Source organism: Camponotus vicinus, unplaced genomic scaffold, assembly GCF_025532165.1.
Source record: "Camponotus vicinus isolate PSW18456_S1 unplaced genomic scaffold, iyCamVici1.0 SCAF_3, whole genome shotgun sequence".
Classification (NCBI taxonomy): domain Eukaryota; kingdom Metazoa; phylum Arthropoda; class Insecta; order Hymenoptera; family Formicidae; genus Camponotus; species Camponotus vicinus.
The window spans coordinates 21,150,130-21,175,044 of NW_028141967.1; the positions used below are offsets into that span (position 1 = coordinate 21,150,130).

General features: G+C 34.6%; 3 protein-coding genes and 1 long non-coding RNA gene across 8 annotated transcripts in view; 2 read left to right on the forward strand and 2 right to left on the reverse strand.

Moving 5' to 3' along the window:
- The first annotated feature begins 6,709 nt into the window (after positions 1 to 6,709).
- On the forward strand, positions 6,710 to 8,269 carry LOC145968662 (uncharacterized). 3 transcript variants are annotated; one of them, XR_014437821.1, is made up of 3 exons: positions 6,710 to 6,794; positions 6,974 to 7,112; positions 7,831 to 8,269. It is a non-coding gene; the product is annotated as an uncharacterized LOC145968662 (long non-coding RNA). The 3 variants fall into 3 exon arrangements; XR_014437820.1 differs by having other exon boundaries at positions 6,715 to 6,806; XR_014437819.1 differs by having other exon boundaries at positions 6,715 to 7,112.
- Positions 7,162 to 15,750, reverse strand: LOC145968659 (putative ATP-dependent RNA helicase DHX35). Its single transcript, XM_083094311.1, has 12 exons — positions 15,572 to 15,750; positions 15,071 to 15,285; positions 10,250 to 10,429; positions 9,883 to 10,023; positions 9,642 to 9,804; positions 9,399 to 9,560; positions 9,005 to 9,151; positions 8,779 to 8,920; positions 8,359 to 8,645; positions 7,823 to 8,128; positions 7,590 to 7,743; positions 7,162 to 7,517 (listed from the first exon to the last, which is right to left on the reverse strand). The coding sequence occupies exons 1-12, from the start codon at positions 15,597 to 15,599 to the stop codon at positions 7,391 to 7,393; spliced, it is 2,052 nt and encodes a 683-aa protein (XP_082950437.1). The 5' UTR covers positions 15,600 to 15,750; the 3' UTR covers positions 7,162 to 7,390.
- Positions 15,751 to 16,195: 445 nt separating this feature from the next.
- On the reverse strand, positions 16,196 to 20,536 carry LOC145968661 (uncharacterized). The gene is made up of 3 exons (XM_083094313.1): positions 20,322 to 20,536; positions 17,855 to 18,081; positions 16,196 to 17,765 (listed from the first exon to the last, which is right to left on the reverse strand). Exons 1-3 carry the CDS (start codon positions 20,339 to 20,341, stop codon positions 17,605 to 17,607), a joined length of 408 nt encoding a protein of 135 aa, XP_082950439.1. The 5' UTR covers positions 20,342 to 20,536; the 3' UTR covers positions 16,196 to 17,604.
- Positions 20,537 to 21,024: 488 nt separating this feature from the next.
- Positions 21,025 to 24,915, forward strand: part of Pka-c1 (Protein kinase, cAMP-dependent, catalytic subunit 1) — a 63,759-nt gene continuing 59,868 nt past the window's right edge. For all 3 annotated transcript variants that reach the window (XR_014437816.1, XR_014437817.1, XR_014437818.1), the window contains exons 1-2: positions 21,025 to 21,231; positions 21,295 to 21,459. The gene's annotated coding sequence lies outside the window, so the exon portion shown is untranslated. The remainder of the gene's footprint in view (positions 21,232 to 21,294; positions 21,460 to 24,915) is intronic.

Sequence of the window (24,915 nt, forward strand, 5' to 3'; positions counted from 1 at the left end):
GATTCTCGTGAAATGAAATGGGATTTTCGCTCGTACAGAAACCGGGAGTGTCGTACAAAGTATATATATATTAAATATATACATCGCGCGACCAAATTTTTAACCGTACCGAATTAGTGCGGGAGTGCCGTTTAGTATCGTGCGCAAAATAGCAGAAATAGCGATATAAAAATATCGCTCGTGAGTGCGGAAGTGCCGTTGAAAGTATCGCGCGTCAACCACATGAGAGGAGGAGGAGGCTTGGGAGAGGCATCTTGCATCGGCGGAGCAACCTGATGGTGAATATCTATTATTTATATATTAATTGATATAAATCGTTAACTTGTTATAAACGAACAATATTCGATCTTATTATTTAAATGAATTAAGGAGAAAGATTTTTATAAAAGTCATATAAAATTTTTTATTTAAAAAACAGTTTCAAAAATTTATAAAATTTTTCCATACGTGTTTATCTGCTTATTATTTTACACATCGGATATAGAATTCCGCGCGATAAAAATTTTTTTAAATATTAATTGCATTTTGTAAGCATTATTATAAATGAATTTTATATTTGTATGTTACAGACAACTAGCTTCGATAACAACAACTCCGCTGTTGCGCATCAATGCCGGTGAGTGAAAAAAACTTTTATTTAACTTTAAAGTAACGGATTCGTAGAGATTGCAGATGTAGATGTAGATTGTAGATTGTAAATAAATCCGTTGCCTTAAAATGGATGAGCTAGGATGGATTAAATTAAATAAATTAAATTAAATAATTAAATTAAATTAATTCAATTCAATTAAATAATTTTAATAAGTTCTTTTGAACTTATGCTTTGCATCTATTGCGAAAATATATTAAAATATTAATTAAAAAAAGATGAGATCAAGAAAAGATTTTTTTGTAAAGATTTTGTCTAATTTATTAAATAAAGGACACGCATTAACAATTATCAATTTTATCAATTTTTGATGCTAATTTATTCTTATAATACGCACTTATCTTCTAATTACTCATAGCTCATCCATCGTAGAATTTGTTTGTAGATATTGTTTTTAAACTTTACTTTAACTTAATATAAAGCCAAATGATGAATTAATTAAATAATTTGTAATATGATAAATACACACATTAATTTTATATTTTATTATAAAATATAATTTATAGAAATTTGTAGTAATTTGGCTTTATTTCAGTTAAAATAAAGTTATATTCAATATTTAACGAACGATCGTAAAATCGAACGATCGTTACTAAATGAGCGTAAATATTTCACGCTCTTTTGCCGGTAATTATCCGGCAAAAGAAGGAGTAATTATCTCCTTCTTCGATCTCTGATTAGAGATTGAGAAAGAAAGTGGCCAGGATCAACGAAAGGTAGGTTCAACTGGCCTGAAGAGTACGGTTAGGGTACGCGGTTAGGGCACGCGGTTAGGGCACGTGACTAAAATATATACATGATTAGGTGAGGTGATGATTAGAAATAGGTTCCTCAAATCTCGAATAATTTTAGTTAATCAGGAAGTAGGGTTGTTAAGGCTATTAAGTAAAATCATTAGAATTCTTCTATTAATATTAGCGTTGTTAGGGCTCTTAAGATCATTAGAATTCTGTAATAGTAGGATTGTTAGAGCTATTAAAATTATTAGAATCCTTTACTAATAGGGTTGTTAGGGCTATTAAGTAAGATTCATTCTTTCTTTTAATATTCCAATAATCCTAGGGGTAAATTAAAATTATTTTAATTAAGTTTAATTTATTTTTAAAAACGTAAAAATAAATATATCATGTTTTAAAAATAAAAATGTTTTAAAAGTGAAATTTAAATTATCAAAATTATCTTTAGAAATATTAAAGAAATTGCATAATTATTAACGTTTAAGAAATCTTAACATGTTATATTTTATTTTAAAACTTAAAAATATATGTGTATTAAATCAAATATAATATTAAATCCAAATGTTAATACTATCAATATCAAATTATTATATCGATGTTATTAAATATTTGAATAAATGGAATATTATTATTTGATATTGATAGCATCATAAATTTGTAAATTGTAAATTGTAAATTATAAATAGTTATAATTGTATTTTAATTATAATCTAACATTGATATTTTAAAATACAATACAATTATGACTATAATTATATTATATGAAATTGTATTTACGATTGTAAATTCTTATGTAAATTACACGAAAAATTATCGAAAGTATACGTATAATGATTACATAATAATAATTCATTAAATTAAAGTATTTGTTTCTGTAGTATATATTTTTGGAATATTCATAAAAGAGTAACTGTTTGTATTTTTATGTCAAAGAGTCATTAATAAATTCGAAAAATTTTTATATAAAATGTAAAAATTCGATGCTAAATTAATGATTAAATATAAGCATTATAAAATTTGACGGACGCCTTCGTTACAGAATCGCGAGTCAATTATTATAAATTTAATGATATGCTTTCCGTTAGCTTTATTTATTTATGAATTCCATATCGCGCGGAACTGAATATTCTTAAAATAAATTATTAAATTATGATTGCGAAAATACCGTGTTCTTTCCGCGTTCACTTCGCGTCCTTATACAAGATTATCATTTTAACAGAAGAATTTTATCGCTATCCCTCTCGTCAGATAATATTCCTAAATATTGCTAATTAAATATAAAGAAATATCGAATAAGAGAGTGAAGATTCGATAAGATTCGTGATAAGTCAACAATTAAATATTAACTTCACAAAATTTAACGGTCACCTTCGATATTATAGAATCGCGAGTTAATTATTACGAATTTAATAATTTATTTTTTCAGTTATATTTGTATTTACGAAGTATTTTTTTCGTATCGGAAAATATTCATAAATAAATTAATAAATTACCGTTGCGAAAACACCGTGTTTTTCTCGCGTTCTTTTTCGCGTTCTTAGACGAAATTGTCGTTTTAATAAAAGAGTTATCATTGTTCCTTCCGTTAAATAAACTTTAATGAAAGTTGCGTGGCTCGTACCGCCAAGGAGTCAAAACGATTTTCATCATGGAGAATTATTTCTCACCGGTTCTTGTGAGATCCATTCGCGACGTCTAGTTCGGTGCCCTGTTAAAAATTGGGAATTTTTATTGTAAGATTGAAGGAACTAATCTCAGGTTTTCCTGGCAATTTCCGAAAGCAATGATTTCGGTAGTAATTCAACGACGATACGCTTCTTTAACTTCGAATTAATTTAAATAATATATATTTAGATGAGAGAAATGTATCTCTTCTTTTCTTCGTTAAAAATGTTCTATCATTACTAGGATTGGTATTATTATTGTCTATATATATAATGCCAGAAAGATTTAATAGTAGATTAAATATGGATATAGCGTTGTGTATAAATTTTAGTTTTTCAAGTAATTTCATATTGTAATTAATTTGTATAAATTTTTTGATAAAAATGATTACGAACGAATATATTTTTAATTAATATAATTTGTCTCTTTTGAAAAATTATTTCTAGGTGCTGGGGATATTAACATTAATTTTTAGTTTCTTTTAAGAAACTATTTGCAGATATTGGACATCCATCGCCATTTTGAAATATTAGTTTTTAGGTATATACCATTTTATATATATGTATAATAAAATACATGCACAAATTCACGTATCCAAAATATTTTTATAATTTTTAATAATGTTATATATTATATATACGCGAAATTATACATGAATGTTACATAAAATGTGCGAATACTTTTAAAAATTTAGAGACGAATCGAATGGGTACTCTTATATCAGTAAGATATTGATTAAAAAAAAAAAATTATTAATTTAACCGTTATAAGAATAAGAATCTAGAGAATTAATTCAGAATTAATTGTTTAAAATTATTTGATTTATTTTATTTTGCACACTGTTCGAATTGAAATTTTTTAAATCTTGCTGATATCGGATTCGATTCGTCTCGCGCGCGCGAACGGTACCCCAAATTATGTGTTCGCACATTTAACACAAACTCCAATAATGCATGTATTTTATTATTTATAAATATAATCGTTCGTAATAACATTTCAATAAAAAAGGTCGTTATATCCATTTAATTTTTAATAAAGAAATATATTTCTTAATAATGGAAGAATATATTTTTTGATGTACATATCAATTTCGTGAATTGAAGATAATGGACGAGGGATAATTGTCGTTGATTTATTACTGAAATCATTGTTATCGGGAATAGTCCGGAAGATCCAGGATTCGTTCCCTCCTACAGTCAAGTTCCCGACGTTTAATGGATCACTTAACTTTTCTTCGCGGATTGATCTTGCGAAATCTGATGTAGACACAAGATGTTAATCGTTCTCTATTTTTAAGATCGCTCCTCTTTTTATCGGATATTACTGATATATCATTCGCGTATCTGCAATTGAATATTTTGAATATTATCGATTTATTTATTCGTCGCGTTTTATCGCGAATTTTAAATCGCGATTTATCTTATAAAAATTCGCAAGTAAATCGATCGGTGAATTGTATATTCGCAAACATTACAGATTTCAAATGATTGCCGAAATATTTTTGATTTTCTATACTTACGTGATAATAATTATATCGCGCTCGTGTCTATTGAGAGCTTCGATTATTATATTATAAAAATTATACGTATCGCGATCAAATATTCCGCATATTATGGACTTATTTATTCGTCGCATTTTCCCGTGAATTCGAGTCGCGATTTATCTTATAAAGATTCGCAATTGACTCGGACAGTGGGTACTGTATTCGTTAATATTACAGACATCAAATTGTCTGTCAAAATATCTTCGCATTTATGTGATAACTATATCGCGCGCGATTATAATGTCTATTGAGGCGCTTCGATTATTATATTATAAAAGGTATACATATCACAATCGGATATTCCGAATATTATCGATTTATTTATTCGTCGCGTTTTCTCGGGAATTTTAAATCGCGATTTATCTTATAATTTAATCGTTGATTTATACATTAAAGCTTTATTTATCTTTCCACGTCTTTGAATATTGTTTTTAATAGTTCGTGCAAAATGCTGGTAGTGCAAATATTTTCTTCTATAATTTAAAAGACGATCGATAACTTTATTAATGACTGTTTTAAACTTGATTCTTTACATTATTTAAATCTTATTAAACTCTACAATTACATCGATTATTAGAGGGACTTTGAAAATCATTCGTTCTGTTATTTTCTATTATACGTGGCCACAACGCGATTTTTAATTATATTTTAAAGCTTATAAAGCTCATTTCATTTTATTCAGCTAATCATGCGCGAAATAGGATATGTATTTTATTCTCAATCGTGAAATTGAATATAAAGTCGCGTATTAATCACAAATAAATCGGACAGTGAATTTTATGTTCATAAACAATACGGATCACAAATGTTTGCCAAAATATCTTCGTCTGTCATCATTTGTATGATAATAATTATATCGCACGCGTGTCTATTGATGGTTTCGATTATCATATTATAAAAATTATGCGTATCTCGCAATCGCGAATATTCCGATTATTGTTGATTTATTTATTCGTCGCGTTTTCTCGCGAATTTTAAATCGCGATTTATTTAGTAATTTAATTGTTGATTTCGAAGTTTATTCTATCTTTTCATTTTGAATATTTCCTTTGATAATCTATACAAAATGCGCCAATAATGCAAATACTTTCTTTTACAATCGAAGAAACGATCAATAATTTTATTAATGACTCTTTTGATCACGATTATTTACGTTATATAAAACTTGTTAAATTTTATTATTGCATATCTATTATTAATAATAAATGTTGCGTAATTAATCTTCGCTGATCAGTCTTGTCTGGACTATGTAAAAATTTTTAGTAAATTTTATATTATACGTATATTTTGGACATTTTCGTGTAATAAATTATTCCATGTAATAAATTATTTTGTATTAAATTTCGAATTATATTTTATATTAAATTTGTATTATATTTTGTCATATATTTTGTAATATGTATTTAGCATAAAAATATTATGCATAAAAATATTATATTAAGCATAAAAATATTATGTTGGTATGAAAATTATAATAAAAATTATAATAAAAATATATAAAAATAATGTTAGCTATATTAAAATGGAACATATGAATTCTTTATATTTTATATAAAGGAAGAGACTTAAAATATTTTGCAATATCTATATTTTTCGAGTCTTAATTATAAAAACTTCAGTGATTAATTTGACAAATTCTATACATGTATTAATAATTAAATTTTTAAATAATTAAAAAAATGATTGATAAATATTAAAGATCAGTTTACTGCTAATTAAGAAGATTTATAGAAATACGGTTAAAAATGTTTTTATCCCACAGCAGGCATTTTGTGTTTTGTAAATAAAAAGATATAAATATGACAATGAATATAGAAGAATATTTATTTCATCTTTGAATATTACAGTATCTTTCGCGATTGAATAATTTATTTACTATCAATTTACATACATAAGTATCTTGTTATACAGCACTGGTGCTACCGGTATTTCGTGCACATAGCACGGAACAAAACCAGAAATTGTGCACATTATATATTACCCTCTGAGAATATTCATGGACATTGGCTTTGTAGTTCATGTCCACGTTTTCAATGTCCATAGAGGGAGTACCGCTTTCAGGGATCACCTAAAAGCATGCCATGACACCTCTCAGTCTTCTCTCTGACAGGAAATCTAGAAATCTAACAGCTGTGCGGAAATTGCAGCGCAGCTGGCGGCAACCACAGACTTCCAGACGGAGCATTTTCCCGAGGGGAAGGTACGGGCAGCGGTAAAGGGGAAACCAATGCACCTCGGCTCACCTCGGCTCCCCTCGGATACATTCGGTCATTAGACGAAAGAGAGACAAAGACGCTCTGCGCATCAACTCTACCGAATATATCCGAAAAGAACCGAAATAAACCGAAATACACTGACTCCTCCCCACTTTCACCACAGTTCCCCCTTTGCTTCTCGACCTACCCCCCTTGCCTAAGATGGCAGTTCATGCTCCGTCTGGAAGTCTGTGGCGGCAACCTCGTACTCTCGTACAACTATAATTGGACAATCCTGATCGGACCTGATCCAGTATTGCGAGGTTATCGATGCAGAAGTTTCTGTACTTATTTTTCAGATTCGCTTGACAATCATAGTCTATACATTTATATTCAATAGAATATATTTCAGAAATATATTTTACCCATTTTATGGCAACTAAATGCAACTGTGAATTTTGAAAAAATACTGATATATTCTTTTAATATATATCACATTTTGTTTTTACATTTGTTACAAATAAATAGACAACTTTTATATATCATATTCGATAATACTTTCACTTATGTACAAAATCTGCTTGTTAGCTTTCATCATATTCTAAACAGATTCGATAAATGTACTTTCATAAAAATGTGGCGCTGCTTCCAATAACATTTCTGGTTGAATAACAGTCAGATCTTTCATATAGGTTTTATTCGTTTGCAAAATTTCACAAAATAGTAACCTAGAATAAGATAAAAATTGAGTAAAATAACAAAATTCTAATAGAAATAAGCAAAGAATTTCTTATATTTACCATTGCGGTTGTTGCAAAGTATATAAGCAGCTATTTGGATGAATATATAAATCCTTGTTACCTCGAACTGTTCTGTACACACCCGTATAGTGTAAATATGCTGCTTTAGGGAAGAGACCAGCTGTCAGACACTTTAGAATTTGTTGAACATTTCCTAAAAAAATCGATAATTGTTATATTTTCAATCAAAATTTAATAGAGAGATTATATTCTTAATTAAATTTAAATTATACCACTGCAGGAAGTCAATGAAATGTCCAAACGTTTCAACATCTTATGCATCTGTGTGCGAATCTCTGTGGCTCTCCGCAAAGCTTTGTGATTGAGAAAATGTTTCTGACACCAGGCAGGCGTTTTATTCTGCTCATAAGCTGTATAGACATTTAATAAAGTAAGAAGATCTCCCTCTTCCACCTCAAACTTGCGATGTGCTATTCTCGCTTTCAGAGCTGCTTGTCCTCCACCAGGTTGTATAAAAATATTCTGAACTTGCAGCGTGGCTAATATCGTTGTGATCTCGACAGAACATCCCATTTCACCTATAAATAACGAAAAATTTATTATTAAAATAACTTTATTATATTAATTATAATTTTATACACCTATATATTTTAAAGATTGAAAAAAGAATTTTGATTTTACTCGATTTTATATATTTATAATAAATTTTTTTATCCTCATCTACATTATATTTTAATGCATTAGAAACTTAATATATCATCTAGAAACTTAATATAATTATTTAAAAAATTAATATAACTGCTTTTACCGGATGCGATTAAAGATTTCGCCAGCACCGGCTCCAATGGCATCTCCGCCATCGTCAAACCTAACGGTGTCGTCAAATCGCCGTTATTGTCGATTGCACCTAGTGCGTAAAGCAATTCTAATCCCGTGACTAAATTCTTGCTTGGCGGCGCAGACGGAAAATTGAACCGCAACACGTTATCAATACCCAGTGCTTTTAGTTGCAGAATTGCCGGCGCTAAATCTGATCGTTGCATTTCCGGTGGAGTAGCCTCGAATAATTCAGCGTAAGCCTCTTCTGTATATAATCTATTATAAAATTGTAACATATTTTTTTATAGCCTCTATAGTCATAAGTTTAATAATGATAAAATGATATCATATCTGAATTACTTAAAATGTATGAAACTCATGCAAGTATTCGCTTGCTTTCTTGCTCTACCTAAATGCTTTTCCTGTACGAATGCGACCAGCACGGCCAGCTCGTTGGTCAGCGGAAGCCTTCGATACGGGTACGATAACAAGACTGTTCGTTTGCGTTTCTGCTTCGAACCAGGGTATCTTGACGAAACCGCAATCAATTACTGCGCATTAAAGTCGGTTACTTTACAGTTATATTATCGAGTTAGGAACGTCGTTATTATCTAGAGAAAAAAAGGTGTATATACCATAAACGATATTTGGAATAGTGATAGATGTTTCCGCAATGTTAGTCGCTACGATAACTTTGCGAGTGTCTTTAGCGGCTCTCCAAAACACCTTTAGCTGTTCCGCGTTTGGAAGCGATCCGTACATCGGCAACGGAAGCAGTTTCTCTGGAAAATAATATATATTCATTCGTTTCAGAAAGAAAATAGACTATTAATTTTATAAAAAGTCATTAATATATTAAAATTTTCTTTTTTTTCTAACAAGATGTCGAATAACCATACAAATTTCGAATCATTTCATTGTCGTCTTCAGAATAATGGAGAACGTTAAAGTAGCATAAATAATTACTGTTAAATATTGTTGATAAAGATAAATTCACTAGTTTTAAAAACTGTTGAATCATCCACTTACGTTTGCCGTCTTTTATAAGCTTCGCATGTTCCGACAAGAGAGAAACGGCTTGATCGACTTCATCGAGTCCCGTGAGAAACGCCAGGATATCTCCCGATTCCTCTGTTTCATGTATTTTTAGAACGGTGTCTACTACGCCGTTAACGTAATTTGCCACTGGCTCTGTAACGCGACACAGCCTTAATTAAATAATAGAAGAGTCATAACGATGAATTAGTCGCGAATGACGTTCTATATGTATACCTTTTAGAAAAAAGACATCTATCGGATATAATCGTCCTTCGACGCTCATTATAATAGCGTTATCTTTGCTCGAATCTTTGGTCGTATTTACATTAAAGAAGTCTCGAAGTTCCTCCGCATCAACCGTCGCCGATGAGACGATAATTCTCAGACTCTTCCGTTTCTGTAACGATTAATTTGCATTTATCAAGTTTCGCGCGAGGAAACTTATGTCTCTCAATAAATAGCTTTAGTGAATTACCCTGATTATTTTTTTCAGCAATCCCATTATAATATCAGTTAGGAGCGTTCTCTCGTGCACTTCGTCTAATATAATGACCGAGTAGCTTGTCAATAATGGATCGCTCATTAATTCTCTTAGAAGAATACCCTCTGTCATATACTATAAAAATAATTTATATGTTATAATATTTTCATATAAAAATATAATAATGTATGTACTTATAAATGTATTAACTGTAAGATAAACATTGATATTCTAATTTATAATATAAATTATACATGAAATGCAAGAAGATGAGAGAGAGAACTATTCTTTTGCAATGAATTAAAACTATTTTTCCGAATAAATATTATATTTGCATTATGTGTGTCTTATGATATTGCACCTTAATCTTGGTCGTCTCATCAGTATAATCATCGAACCGTATGCAATAACCGACGGTGGTCCCTAGTATGCAATTGTGTTCGTCAGCCACGCGATTCGCTAGAGAGGTTGCTGCGACTCTTCTGGGTTCCGTGATGCCGATCTTTTTTCCATCCGCGCACCATCCTGCTTCAAGAAGATACTGGAGGAATAATAAATGTAGTTTACATGTACATATATTATTTTAAGATATATTATTTCAAGACATTTTATTATATATCGAATAATATGAATTATTTAATGAAAATATGAATGATATACATATGCATATTATTATGTATCTATGTACGAATAAATTAATTGCTATTATTATATAAAGGAGCACATATACATTATAGAAGACATACATTTGTGTAAAATTCTGGAAAATCCATTATTATAACGTGGGATTTTTATTTTTAGACGGAAGAGACATACAGAATGAACACATGTACTTCAGAGATCGTTTATATAAAAACATCTTATTGTACATTTTTGTTATATAAAAATATACAAGACAAGAATCGGGCGTTATAATAAAATTCGAACGCGAGAAACCTTATATCTCGAACGCAACTATCGACATTGATTGTCGCAGTATTGCGAAACTTATAGTTTTTTTCCTCTCGTACACGTAACAAGTTTTTGCATATGTCCAGCTTACTCGTGCTGCAATTAGGTAACATTCTTGGCACTGGATTAGATAAAAATGCATAACTGCAATCAGTAACTGACCTATTCAAATATACATACAAACGCGATTGTCTTGTAACGATAAAAAAAAGGAAAAAAACTTTCAAGTGTTTACGAGAACTTTGGCTTTCGCATAGAAGAATTATTCATCTTACGCGCGTTTAAGTAAAACTATACGTATAAAAACTTCAGTATCACTTACGAAAATAGCGCGCAGAATTTCAGAATACATACTTATAACAATATAATATATATCATATGTATTATATACATATATATGAAAAATTTGTAATTTTATGTCTTTTTATATACTAATATATATACATTTAAATATATTTATATATAAATTATATGATATATATTATATTGTCTCTCTTCTAATACATGTATTTTAGTAGTAAAATAACCAACAAAATTATAACATTAAGAAAATATACATGTAAAATCTTATAATTTTCACTTTTATATGTATCACATAGCTTTTCTTTTAAAGACAAGATGACAAGCTACAGTATTTTTTGAATTTGTCCAGTCTTTAATTTCTATATTTTGGAGCATAATTTTTTCGATTTGAAACTATTGTTAATGTAATGTGATTTGATACTGTAATGTGATGTCTATTTTTAATTAAAATAACTAATGTAATGTTCTTGACCATCGCTTAAAAATCGCTTAGTGTCAATTTTTTAATTACAAAATTTTGTTTTCGAAGACATGGATATTTGCAACATTATCGCGGAAGAATACAATTTACAATACAATTTATTTAATTTGAAAATCGGCACAATACAGTCTCATATATTCCTTAATTAAGAAATTTTATCCTCAAAGCAGTGTGTTTTAAGATTATATTAAAAAAAATTCATATAATAAACACATAAGCACATAATTATAATTTAAAAAATAATAAATATTTAAAACGCGGTTTAAGAACAAACTCATCAAGTGAATAATTATCATTATAGATGTACAGAACGTTCACAACAACAAGAAGCAAAGTGTCATGGACTAGGAAGCGCAGAGAAGAAGGAGAAGAACCGCAGACTCTCGTTCACCGGTTCATATACCTCCACATATGCATACGCATTAATATAATGAAACTCGCTGATAAGAACAAGTAATAACAGGACGGAGGGTAATTGCCACCATGCGAGCCTAACGTATTCCCAGGTACGATCCATGAATATCGCCAGAAGCAAGTAATCCATCATTGCGTGGAAATTCAAAGTCTTCCAGGCGAGTGCGACTGTCCAGAAGGAGGGGCTCCTGAAGACGACGGTTTGCCTATCGTAGAGATCTTTGCGGGTAATCGGAAGAATACTACTGTCGGTCTCTAGAAGATCCTGATACACGGATATGTATCGATTCCAAGCGATACTCGTCAGGGAAAAGTTCAGGCCCACCATCAGCATATTGTACAAGGGCGACTTCCAGAACGGGACGGAGGAAACGGCACTGTTGGACGTTGATGACGTTCGAATGGGTAGTCGTTCATAGCCAGCGCGGCGATTGGAATTGCGTTTTAGAAATAGAAATACCGCGACTACGAGAGCGATGCAGCCGAGGCCATCGCAAACGCCGTCCACAAAGTAACCGATAGAACCGAAATCCGATCTCTCGCCATCGATATTGAGTCTTGTTCTGGCCACGTGGCCGTCCAGGTTATCTAACCAGGCTCTGATTTGAAACAGAACGGCACCGACTCGTCTGTGAGAGAGAGAATTCCGTGTGATGTATCGGGCGCCGATTATGGCCACTATCACGTGAGACACGCTGATGATGTTCGGCGTCAGCCACGTCCAGAGATGACTGATGCCCAGTAGGTAATCCACTAGGCTCGCCAAGGGACTCAGGATATAATGATTAGGATGATCCAGCATCATAGCTTTCACCGTCACCGTGCAAATCGGATTCACATCGCATAAAATTGGCGAAGGGTACGGCGAAATTCGCGTGTCGTTTCCACGCGGACGCACATCGTAATTCTGCACCCTGAAGTAAAGCAGCAGATCCATCCCGACAAAATACACTGAGAATAATAGCAGAAGCACCAGGAATGTCTTGTTGATTAACATTGGCAACCACATTTTCGGAAATTGCGTCGTTATGTCACTCGTCAGTTTTATTTCTCTTAATATTCTTCTTTTTTTATTCAAGTCCATTAGCATACTAGTTCTTTACTAGCATATTCATTCTTAATTTCATTTTAATTATTTTATATCATTATTTCTTGAGCTTGTTAAAAAAGCTAGTATATATGTATATATATATTCTATTGTCACGATCGATTATTATTTTTTAATTGTTGTAATGCCCTGAATCCAGCTTGTGTGTGTATATATATATGTGTGTGTATGTGTGTGTATGCGTGTGTATGCGTGCACACGTCTCACGAAAATCTTGTCAAAGTATGCACATTCTCTTCGCCTCGGCACGGATCGATTGCCAGAGCATTATTCTTGTGATAAGTCCTTTTCTCGCCTTTGGATGCACTCCACATTTTTCGATGAGTCACATTTCCATCTCGACGCAATTAAACGTTAATGGCTCGAAGAAGATCGTCTCTCGCATCGTAAAAACTCACTTGCCGATGCGACGTTCACTAATAAACACTGACACTGACTTGCGATAAAAGTTAAATATCACTCGGCTCGACGTCGAAAACGGGGGATACACTTTTGCCGCAGGAGGACTGCACACCGGATCTCGCTGTCGTCGTGTCCGTTACTGTGCGATATTCTGGAATACTTTATATGTAATACGTTGCGTTTCTTAAATGCGACCGTTATCAGTATACCTCACTTCGAGTCTCCTCATAGATCAGATTATGGCGTCGCATCGGCTAATGTTTTCGGTCTATTCGGTGCAAAAGCCAGGGACACAGCAGTCGGACACGCGCGTATATCCCGCCATTGACTCTTTTCTTTTCTTTTTTTCTCTTTCAGAGGTCGTCGATCGTCGTATAATCGTCGAGCCACGCGGTCGCGCCACGCTTAACGGAGAGGAGAGACAGCAAGAAGGAGAGAGAGAGAGAGAGAGGGGGGAGCGAGAGAGAGAGGAAGGAGAAGGGGGGAGAGAGAGAGATGGCTTGCTGTTGTTACCTCTACCGATCACAGGCTTCGTTCCATTCTGTAATAGATCAATATTAGAGATCGACCCACGACTATTCCTAATGCAATCCAAGAGAACTCGACATACCCACCGAACATTATGACGCGAACTGTGTTAAAATGTTCCCCGCTCGCAGGGAAAGGAGCTCCGCCCCAGATGAACGCGATAAGAATGACAGAAGGAGAGCGTCTCTCCTCGCGCACTTTCTTCGAATCTCTGAAGGCTATTTCGCACGGCTAAATGCTCTCTTTATAGTTAAATCCTAGTACACGCGCAGAACCCTCGTACGGGAAATTCTATTTATATTTGCGCGGTGTTGAATTTCATTTTGAGATGTCAGGAGGTCGTATATATGTATATACAAATGGAAAATTCTACCGCTAATAATGTTTGCCACGTTAGCACTGAATGTAAACCACGAGAGGCGAAGATAAGAATTTTTATTTCACACAGCGTGAATAATCGATGACAATAAAAACCGTTATTCGGTGTTTAAGGCCAACATGGTAGATGATATTCTTCTTTTGTATATATCTGGTATAAATATAGATTATCTTGATGTTGGTTAATCTTCAACAATGTATGCGGTTTTGTCATAAATTTAACAATTTTCAGAATATTTGATTATAGTGTGATTTGTATATCTGATAATGTATCATGTGATACATTATCAAATATCACAGATATGATAAATCATATAAATATATATTTAGCTATGATATAACATGAAAATTATGTAATTGAATACATAATTTTTTTTCAATAATTTGTGCATCTTTTAAAGACATAAATAACAAGATGACAAAATTTTACAATTTGAGCAAAGGAACATCAGTATTTCTTTTCTTTTTTAATATTGTTTTTAATATTGTTTTTTTAAGATATTTTGCAAACTTATTAATTTTCATATTTAAAGAAATCAAGACACATGAATATAATAAGTACGGCACTGTAAATTCTGAGTTATCTTAAAAATATAAATTACACATTCGAGTCTCACCTGTGGCACTTGTGTGCTTTTACCGCAGCCTGTTTCGCCTACCAGGACCAAGGTCTGATATTTCTCCAATAAGTAAATAATATGATTCTTATTTTTAAATATGGGTAATCGTTGACGCTGCATGTCAAGTGCAAGTGAGTGGTGCGCATTGTAAACAAATTGTGTTGACGAATGGGCATCGATATCAGGCTTATCCTCCTGCCACATGCTTTCTCCTAATTAATAAAATTGTTAAATGAATAATTAATTAAATAATGTCCTTTTTACAACTTATAAATTACAGAACATGAAACATCTTCTAATGTATTTATATTAAACTACATAGATTAGACTCAAGTACAAATCTTCAAAACCATCTGCTAGAAATGACAATATAAATATAATTTTCATTTACCTCGATCTGATATACCTCGCATATTTTAATATTTCATTATATAAAAACAGAATATAATTTGATGAAATTGTAATAAACATATAATAGTGTGATAAACATAACCTTACCTGGTTTAGAGAAAAACGGCCGAAACATTTTTAAAAGTTTAAAACGTAGCGTTTTTTAATGTAAAAAAGTTTATATATTTTATTAAACGAATATTATAAATTACTCAAATAAAAGATAATTAAATATAACTGCATGTCAATACCGTGCAAGCGTCTAAACTATTACAATGTTAAGTTTTCACTTGCATGATAGATGGCTCTTGCTATTGTCGTTTTAAAATTGTTACCAAAAATTTTACCGGAGTATCATTAAATCAATCATGCAAAATTGTTCAAAATTAATATTTATACATATGAATGATATCCTACTATCATATATATATAAATGCGTTTTATTTAAAATATTTCTTTTTTTTATATGATCCATAAATATATATGTAATATTTGTGTATACATATATATATATATAAAATAAATTAGGTGCTTTCCATTTACATCAAAACTCAGATAAATCTCACTTCTGTCTTTCTTTAACATGAATGTTGAAAGCACCTATTATATACATAAATTTCATTAAATATCTAAATTGTAGATAAAACACAAACTTATATATAAAATATTAAATTTTTTAAAAATTATATGTCAAAATTACCATTGTAGAGGAGGAAATAATGTTTTATGCAATATAGAGAACCATCTTTATTTGTATTGGCTGTTGAACACATTTTACCATTTTAAATCTTAAATATACATGTTATTACCTCCACTGATTGACAATTATATTTATTATATGCGAAGCAAAATAATGTGTTGAAAATTATACAAATCATTGTCATATGACTGATATTCCTGCAATAAATAAAATATTGGAATTTTTGTAAACTAATATAACATTTCATAAACGTAACTAAAGAGGAAAATGACAACTTGTCTAACATCTAATAATTTCGAATATATAATATGCAGATCAATAGCAGCTAATCTGGATTAAGTCAATCAGATTGTGATTTTTCTTTGTGTCAACTGCGATTTTTATCAAACTATAATTTTCTAACATGTCATTATCAAAATTCAAATCAATTTTCATTACTCATTAATGTTTCTACATACATAGGTACAATGAGAACCGAGGTAAAAGACAAATTATGTGTATACTGCACGCCTCGTAAGAAAAATTTTAATTCTTAAAAACGACCACACACGTTTTAGAAATATAGTATTCCTATAGATTTCATTTTTGAAAATGATTTCTTGAAAAAAAGAAAAAAAATTATTTCTGCATAAACACATCATGTGTTAGCAGAATTTAATATTTAATAGTTTATCTAAAATCTAAACGGTCCAGTTTTTCTTCTTGTAAAAGTTACAGTTTACATAAATAAAATATTTAAATATGTACGTTTAATGCCAGTTATAGAAATGGCGCTCTCTTAACAGTTTCTTATCGGCGAACAGTCGTAACATTACAAGTCATAATCTATTTTCGGGAATGTATTTTGATTCGCAGAAAAATATCCGTATTCTATCTCCAATGTATAGTTCAAGGTGTGTGTGTCTATATGTATAAACTACAATATGTATCTGTGCGTCGGAAACAATGAGGACTAGCAGTAGGTGGAAATATTATGTTGCACAACGTACCCATTTTCCAGACACCGCACTATCGTTTGTCTCTCTTGAAGAATTAGAAATATATTATTTCTAAACATTATCGGTATATTTCCTTACTTTAAAATTCTAACGCTAAGTGAATATATAATATGTATGCAGTGGATGCCAGTACAGAGAGAACACGGTTTGCTTAAGTTTTACATTAATCACACGTAACCATGATTTCTTTATAAATATCGGTCTCGTTTCAATGTTGCCAATTTATTATAAGAAATACTATGGGAGACACACAAGCATCCTGAACACAGAAAGTCTTTAATGCAATAAATGTCAAATGTTCCTTTTTCTGTATCTTTTTGCTTTTATATGCTCGCCATTCTTTATCTGAAAATGCACAGATGATCTGCCCTGGCTTCACACTCGGTAGTTAAAATTGCGTCTATAGATTAGGTCTGTCTGTCAATAATAAACATAAGAGAATATTAGGCCGTGGCCTCCTCTGTATCGCCGTTATTCTCGGCCTCGGCGCACTTCTCCTCGAGTCTCGACTTTTTCTCGGGACTCGCGCCGTCCTGTGCATCTTCTGCTGCATCAACCCCAGCTGTTGATTTCCTCTTTACGCAACAGCTGTCGGCAGGAGCATCTAAAATTAAATAATAGAGAAAAAGGAATGTATTTATTACAGATGTCTCTTTGAACTTCAGTTAACAACAACAATGTAATAATACATACCTGTAGAATCTCCGTTTTCCGTAGATTCAGCTTCTTTTTCATCAACCTCTTCTTTCTCCTCACTCGAGCCATTCTCTTTGGTTTCTTTTGTATCCCCATTTTCAGATGCTTTTGAGTCTTCATCTACAACTTCCTCTTCTGCTACTTTTTCTGTTACTTTTTCTGTTACTTTTTCTGCTACTTTTTCTTCAACCACCTTCTTCTGAGGGGTAGTGACTTTGGTCTCCCTGGAAACAATAAGCAATAGTGTAAGTAGAATGTATGTTCTATATACTAGTATCTATATACTAAATATATTGTGTAACAAAAAAGTACATGCAAAACTACATTCTAATTATATTAATAGAATTAATATTCGATAATGTATTTCTCTAGCTAACAATTAATTTAATAATTGCTTTTGTCATTGTATTTAATTTAAATAATCATTTACTCATATAATTATTACTTGTATATTTATTATAATACACTTTTTCTACAATGTTATACATTTCTTCTATATTAGAAAGAGTGATATAAAAGTGATATAAATTATTTTATTTATATTATATTGTGTGTATAGTGTAACATTTAAGTCAGTATAGAAGAAATGTATTACAACAAATATATAAGTAATAATTAACTATACGAGTAAACGATTATTAAATTAATTGTTGGCTAGAGAAATGCATTATCGAATATTAATTCTGTTAATATAACTAGAATATTGTTTTGTATATATTTTTATTTATAATAGCATAATACTACGACCGAGTTGCGATAAAAACCGCAAAGAAACCGCGCGATATACATTTCCCGTTCAAAATTGCAGGTCGTTGCTGGCGCGCTTCTGCTTTGGTATTTGCTGCCGTTTCACATTGCTGGCTCGCAACAAGGACGATGCGACGAACGAAGCGAAATAGAGATAGGGACGCCGCCAACTGTGGCGGCACCTAGTGAGGTTAATATTATCCTCCCTCCTCTTTCCCCTTTGCGTCTCTCGCAGGCCGTCAAACAACCACCGCCATTACTATTCCTACTACACTACTACTACTACTACTACATCACTACCATTACCACTACCATCACAAACTCGCCACAAACACACGAAGGCTCAGCGTGGCGAATCGTGTGCGCGTGTGTCGTACATGCACGATATGTAATACATAACGTGTGAGATATACACGCGTTCTCTTTATACGTTCCCTCTTTCAACATCGGTCTCTTTACGCGTGCGTAGAAACGTAAAGGATGCCGTTATCCCTAACCGCTATTATTCGTCTTGAAAGCAGCATTGAGGAACCGGTATATAATTGATTGAGGAATGAATATAAATATATAAATCTCCCTTCCCTTTTCGCGCGTTTTTACGTCAAGATCAAAGTTTCCGGAGTCGCCGATTAAACCGCGCGTACTTGGCTCGGCGGAGGATTTTCGCGGGAAATATCGCGCTTGATAAACCACCGTCCTTCGTCATCTTCGGGAACGTCTAATCGACGCGAGCCGACAGATCGATACGTCGTCGACTGCTTTCAAGTTGATGGCGTGACGGAGAAAGGACCGGCAGCTACACGATGACGATTTCTCCCGATTACGTCGAGAGCGAGCGAGAAAGTCACGTGAAAGAAAAAAAAAAATATTGTTTCGAAACCGCGGGGTCGTCCTCGTGTATTCGTCCTCTCGACGAGGGTGGTTCCCGCGGAAAACCGCACGCATGTGTCGCGCGTTACGTACACACATACGCGATTTGTTTGTATGCATTATCATGTGCGCGCGCGCGCACATATGTCATCTACATAGGCGACGTAAACAAACGAGCGAAGTGGTCGAGCGCGAGAGACAAAAGGAATACGAGGTCGCCACCGCCGCCGATCGGCGACGATGCGCTCGTCTTCGATCGTGTGAGGGCGGGCGGACGCGAGGGGGAAGGGGGGAAGGGGAGTAGAGAGAGAGAGAGAGATAGGGAGAGAGGATCGGCGCGGGGATGACGATGAAGCCGCCATGAAATCGCCGCAAGTAGAGCACGCGTCGCGCGCGCGACGTCGAGGGCAGGTAATTTCCAGCGATCGTTAAGCGTAGCGCGAATCGGCCTGAGAATATCGTCGCGGCGAGATATTGTGGAGAGAGAGAGAGAGAGGGGCAACGCGCTCGGTCTTCCTCCTCCCGCCGCGAGCCCCACGTCGCCCCTTCCTTCTCTCCTCGTGATCGCCAACCTTTCTCGCGGCGGACCGCGAGTATCTCGATGATAATTTGAAAGCGAACGAGCAAGGGCAACGAGAGAAAGCAACGACGACGACGACGACGATGATTATGATTGCGACGATGACGATCCCGGATCGGGAAAATGGATCGTCCGATCGCGAAAACGTGATCTCGCGCGCGCCACCAAAGGGAACCGACGCCATCCGCGCGCGGTCGCGCGATTTTTTCCTCGCCGACGAATCGATACCGCGTATTTATGCACCGGGGGACGCATGTATATACTCACTTAGGCTCCGTGTCCGCCATATCGATCGATTCGATCGTGAGAAATCCACGCACAAACAGCACCGAACCCGTAAAAAGCACACCTCAATCGACACGGCGGTTACGCGTCTTCTACGCACCGGTAAGCACACGTCGGAGATTCCGGTAACACCGCTGCCGCGTACCGACGCGCAAATGGCAGAGGGAAACGCGCACTGATTCGCCCGAGACCCGAGCGACTCGGCCCGGCCGGCGGGCCGGCGGCCTTCAAACGCTTTTCTTTCCCGCTCGTTTACAGATGGCGCGCCCGTCGCGTCGCTATCGCGCGCGCGCGCGCCGTCTCGCCGTCTCGCCGCTCGCGTCCATGAAGGAAATCGAGCCCTCTCGAGAATCGAGGTGAAAAACAGGAGACGTAAGAAACGAGGAATAAATTTGCATTTCGCGTTATCGTCTATAATATCGATGCGTTCATATTTTGTCAGCGTTATTGTACGTATTGTGGTATTTTCTTGCTATTATGATATAATATTGTCGAGAAGAGAGAATAGATAAGTAACATCTAACGCGTTCAATTTTCTGTTTAATTTAATTACGTTTCTTATTTAGTATAATAATATTGTAACAAGTTATTTTTTTATATTATAGAAAGATAGATTTCTTTATTTATGAAAATGTAAATGCGATTATTGACATGTAAATTAACGGTTTTTTTTCCTTATCCATAATTGAACCAATTGAAGTTGTAGCGGTTCGATTCCTAATTCCTATACATCGATACGTTTATTACGAACGAATCGTTATATTTATTCCTCGTTCCTCATATCTTATTCAGTATGTCCCATCTTTACCGCCGTTATCGTGCGATTTTATCGCGTGCAACATGATTCGTAAAAATATCTCTCGCATCAGGTATGCTGCTAAGCTTTACGAAGGTAATTCTGGAATCCGTTAGTACAATGTATTCGAAGGATATTGATTATTTTTTTGAATTTCAGGAAGAGGCACACAAGGGAGTCGCAGTTTATATCTTCGGAGTGAGGTTAAGACCGTACGCGACAGCGAATAGTTGCCGATCAAGGTACGCTGGACGTAGAGAAAGATGACGAGAGCATCGGCGGAAACACGTTGCGATCATTATATCCACGCCAACGCGATTGGAAGTAAGTAAAATAAGGATAACACGACGCCGCAAACGCGGCCATTCAATTATTCGCGGCGCAAAGTTCGCTCCACGAACGAAGGTAGCGACACCATCTCGATGTCTCGACGATTCCCCTTCTCCAACCGAGTTCCTTCCACCGCGACATCCACGATTACAACTCGCTCATGTTAGCGTTAAAAAATTCGTACATTTATTATTTACCCGAGCGAATCGCGATTTTGCGCCTCGTCGAATAATTCGTCGCATCGATCGGATGTTTCCCGCTCGTAACTCGAGGCTCGAGCGTTTGACAATCGCGCGTCTGTGCGCGGCGTGCTTGCGAAAGTTCTAGAAGTTTCGCGGCATGGCAGCACTTCCGGTGTGCGGGAAAGGTGCGCGACGAGCGTGCCGCTTCGCGTCCATGTTACAGGTTGCTCTCAAACTCGATAAATGCGAGATTTCTCTTCTAAGACCATAATAACGTTGCCAGTCGCTGGAGAAATCGGCCGCTGGAGGAGCCGGCATTCGATCTTTTTTTAGAAACAGGTTGCGGTCACGTATAGCTGTCCCTTAGGCTTCCGCTTTCTCGAGATCTTTTTATCAAATCAATGGGAAGGAAATATCGGAGGAAGCGTATATAATTACTTTTTTCGAAATTAATATTTATTCGGGATGTAATTATTTTATCGTTATAATAATCATTAATCTTTTAAGGCGAGTCGTATTAGTTACGGTAATTAATTTGATGAATAACCGAGAGATAGTTGGATGTTTTTTGATAAATATTAAAGCTAAGCGAGAATATAAGGAAAAATTTATTAATTTAATTTAATTTAATTTTAATTTAATTTTCACGAAAATACATAATACAAAAGATGTTGTAGATGAATTTAAATATTTTAAAGAAGATGAATTTATATATTTTAAAAATGATATATATTTTTAGATATATTTTTTTCAATAAGCGTTCTTAGAAGATGTATTTATATATCATGATGGAATATTTTTATTAATCACGAGTGCGCAATTTTTGGCTGTGCCACACTTGTAGCAGCGTTTCGTCCGTTCCGTAAATACATTTTTTGTTCTGGCACACGTGCTGGCAGTCCACGTAAGCACCAAGATAATCAGAGCGAACAGCAGCTGCTGTACAGGTGAGGCGAGGTGGCCAGATGCCTCCTTCCGAACATCTTTCGACGAAACCGACTCGATCCGGACGTATTCCGGATATATAGGTCCGCTCGAAATTTTCGATCGAACTTTCACGGGGGAAAGTAATATCGCGTGCGTTTGTAAGAGTGGAATATTTGCTCCTTTTCGCTCTTTAACTCATCTTTGCGCCTTCTCTCTCCCTTTCTCGTTCCCTCTTTCTCTCCCTTTTTCCTCTCCCACGCGTTTTCATCGAGGCAAATTTGTGACAGTGCTTATCTTTTTTTTTTTTATTTCAGAATCCTTTTGTAATATCTTGTAACAAGCCGTCGTAATACATTAATGATGTTTGCATTGATTATGTTGAGGATTATCTGGCTGTCGATACAATCGCTTCACGGTGGTGGACTTGCTCGAAAGTCATCGATGTTCGATAAGAGCCGAGCCCGTTTTTACTGGGTCAGTGGATGTGCCCGCCTCGACCGCGGATCTATTCCGACGACAGTGATCTATATTCGCTTTTGCAGTACCGAGATCGCTAAAGATAGCGATGCGGGACATCTAAATTTTCATTTCGCTGGACCAAATTCCCTCTTCTTTGCGTCGGCGACACGTCGCTCCCATTGAGATGCACTTTGCCATGCACTTTCGGACCTAGGTTTCCAAGTGGTAATTCGCGCTTATGATTTCGCGACAGAAAGAGAGAGAAAGAGAAATCAAAATTAGAAATGGAAATATACCGGCAGTGGTCGACATGTATTTCCAGTGGTGCCTACATACGAATACGCTTATTAATAGCGCCCCGAATAAATACCGTCTCAAGGATACGAGCACACAGTATTGCGTTTTCGTGACGATCTATGCAAAGCCTTCGTGAAAGCGCGCGCGAAGCGTAAAGGAACCTATTAAATAATTCACATATAGAGCATGTAGCAAGAGGAGTTGGATCTTAAGGAAGAATATTCTTTAAAAGATGGGTTTTATTTCACTTTAGATTATTAAATTTAAATTTATATACATTGAGATCGTATATTAAAATAATAAAAGAAGTATCATAAGATGCATTTGCAAAATTCTTCAAAATATCTAAAAAACTTTGTAGGAAATCTATATTTTTGATAAATAATATACTAGAGAAGAAACTTAAAGGATCAAAAAAATAATTTTTGTATAGTTATTATTATTATAATTGTAGAATTATTATATATTTATGAAATTTGTGTCACAAAATTCTCGAAGAAAATTTTATATTTTTTCTTTTTATCGCTCTAGCCTTTTAACTTAACATTCTATCTTTTCTCTGCGAGATGTTCCATGTAAGAAACTAGCGTGCTTCCCTTCGACAAATTGGTTCGCCGCTTCGGGTCACACAATCAATAGAGAGCGCATGGACGCGCGCATCCTGTAGGGTAGAATCAAACTGGGCTTAACCCTAAACAGTACAAGCAAACTCCCACAGGTCCTTTGTGTATCTTCAACAATATTGGAACACGGCAGTAGCATACATGCAAATTATGTGGGCTATCTTTGTGATGCACGAGAGAGGCACGTGACATAAAATACACAAATAATACACTTTTATATATGTATATATATGAAAAATTAGATTATAAGAAACAAGATAACTAAATACGCGTATTGCTATTTTAATAATTACAAAAATGTATCCCGTGTAAAAAATTACTTGTTTTCAAACTTGTAAATTTACACATCTGTAAACTACATGTGACGTATTGTTGGAATATTTCTTTAGAAAACATTTCTTTTCCTCTGTTGCCAAGTCACAGTTGTTCATTTCCAAGATATTGATACGTCTCATTCGGCTAAGCAATATTTTTTAATCTATATTGCGACGCGATTAATCAGCCAATCATTATTACAGCCGCCGCTCGGCTATAGATAAATTTCTCAACGGAGATATAATTTATAAACGCCACGCATATATATCCTGATCGGCCTTTATATCCAGCGTGGCGTTCACGACGCGGCGGTGTATCATACGAAAATGCCGCGCGTGTTCAGGCTGGCCTGACCCGATCGCACCTTTTGGACTCGCGAGCAACCGGTTCGCGTTTCGTCCCGCCCTCCCCTCGCGTCCCGTCCACGTCCCATTCTCTCCATCCCTATCTCTCTCTTTTTTTTCCTCCCTCTCTCTCCGGCTTCCCCGTCGACCGTTCTAAAACCGCGCCGCCTCTGTCTACAGTTGAGAACTAATCGGCAAAGGATTATCACAGGTCAGCGGGTGTTCAACCTTCCGTACACCTACCTATCTACTACGGTTCGATACCGCGATATCCAGTCGATCATTATTAATAGACCAATGCCG

Coding starts and splice junctions, on each gene's coding strand:
- LOC145968659 (XM_083094311.1), bottom strand. CDS start 15,599: ATGTTTCGGCCGTTTTTCTCTAAACCAG. Junction 10,430..15,070: donor AAAGCACACAAGTGCCACAG/GTGAGACTCGAA, acceptor TTATTCCTCCAG/TATCTTCTTGAAGCAGGATG. Junction 8,129..8,358: donor GAAATCTTTAATCGCATCCG/GTAAAAGCAGTT, acceptor CGTTATTTATAG/GTGAAATGGGATGTTCTGTC.
- LOC145968661 (XM_083094313.1), bottom strand. CDS start 20,341: ATGGCGGACACGGAGCCTAA. Junction 18,082..20,321: donor ATGGCGGACACGGAGCCTAA/GTGAGTATATAC, acceptor TATTGTTTCCAG/GGAGACCAAAGTCACTACCC. Junction 17,766..17,854: donor GGAAAACGGAGATTCTACAG/GTATGTATTATT, acceptor ATTTAATTTTAG/ATGCTCCTGCCGACAGCTGT.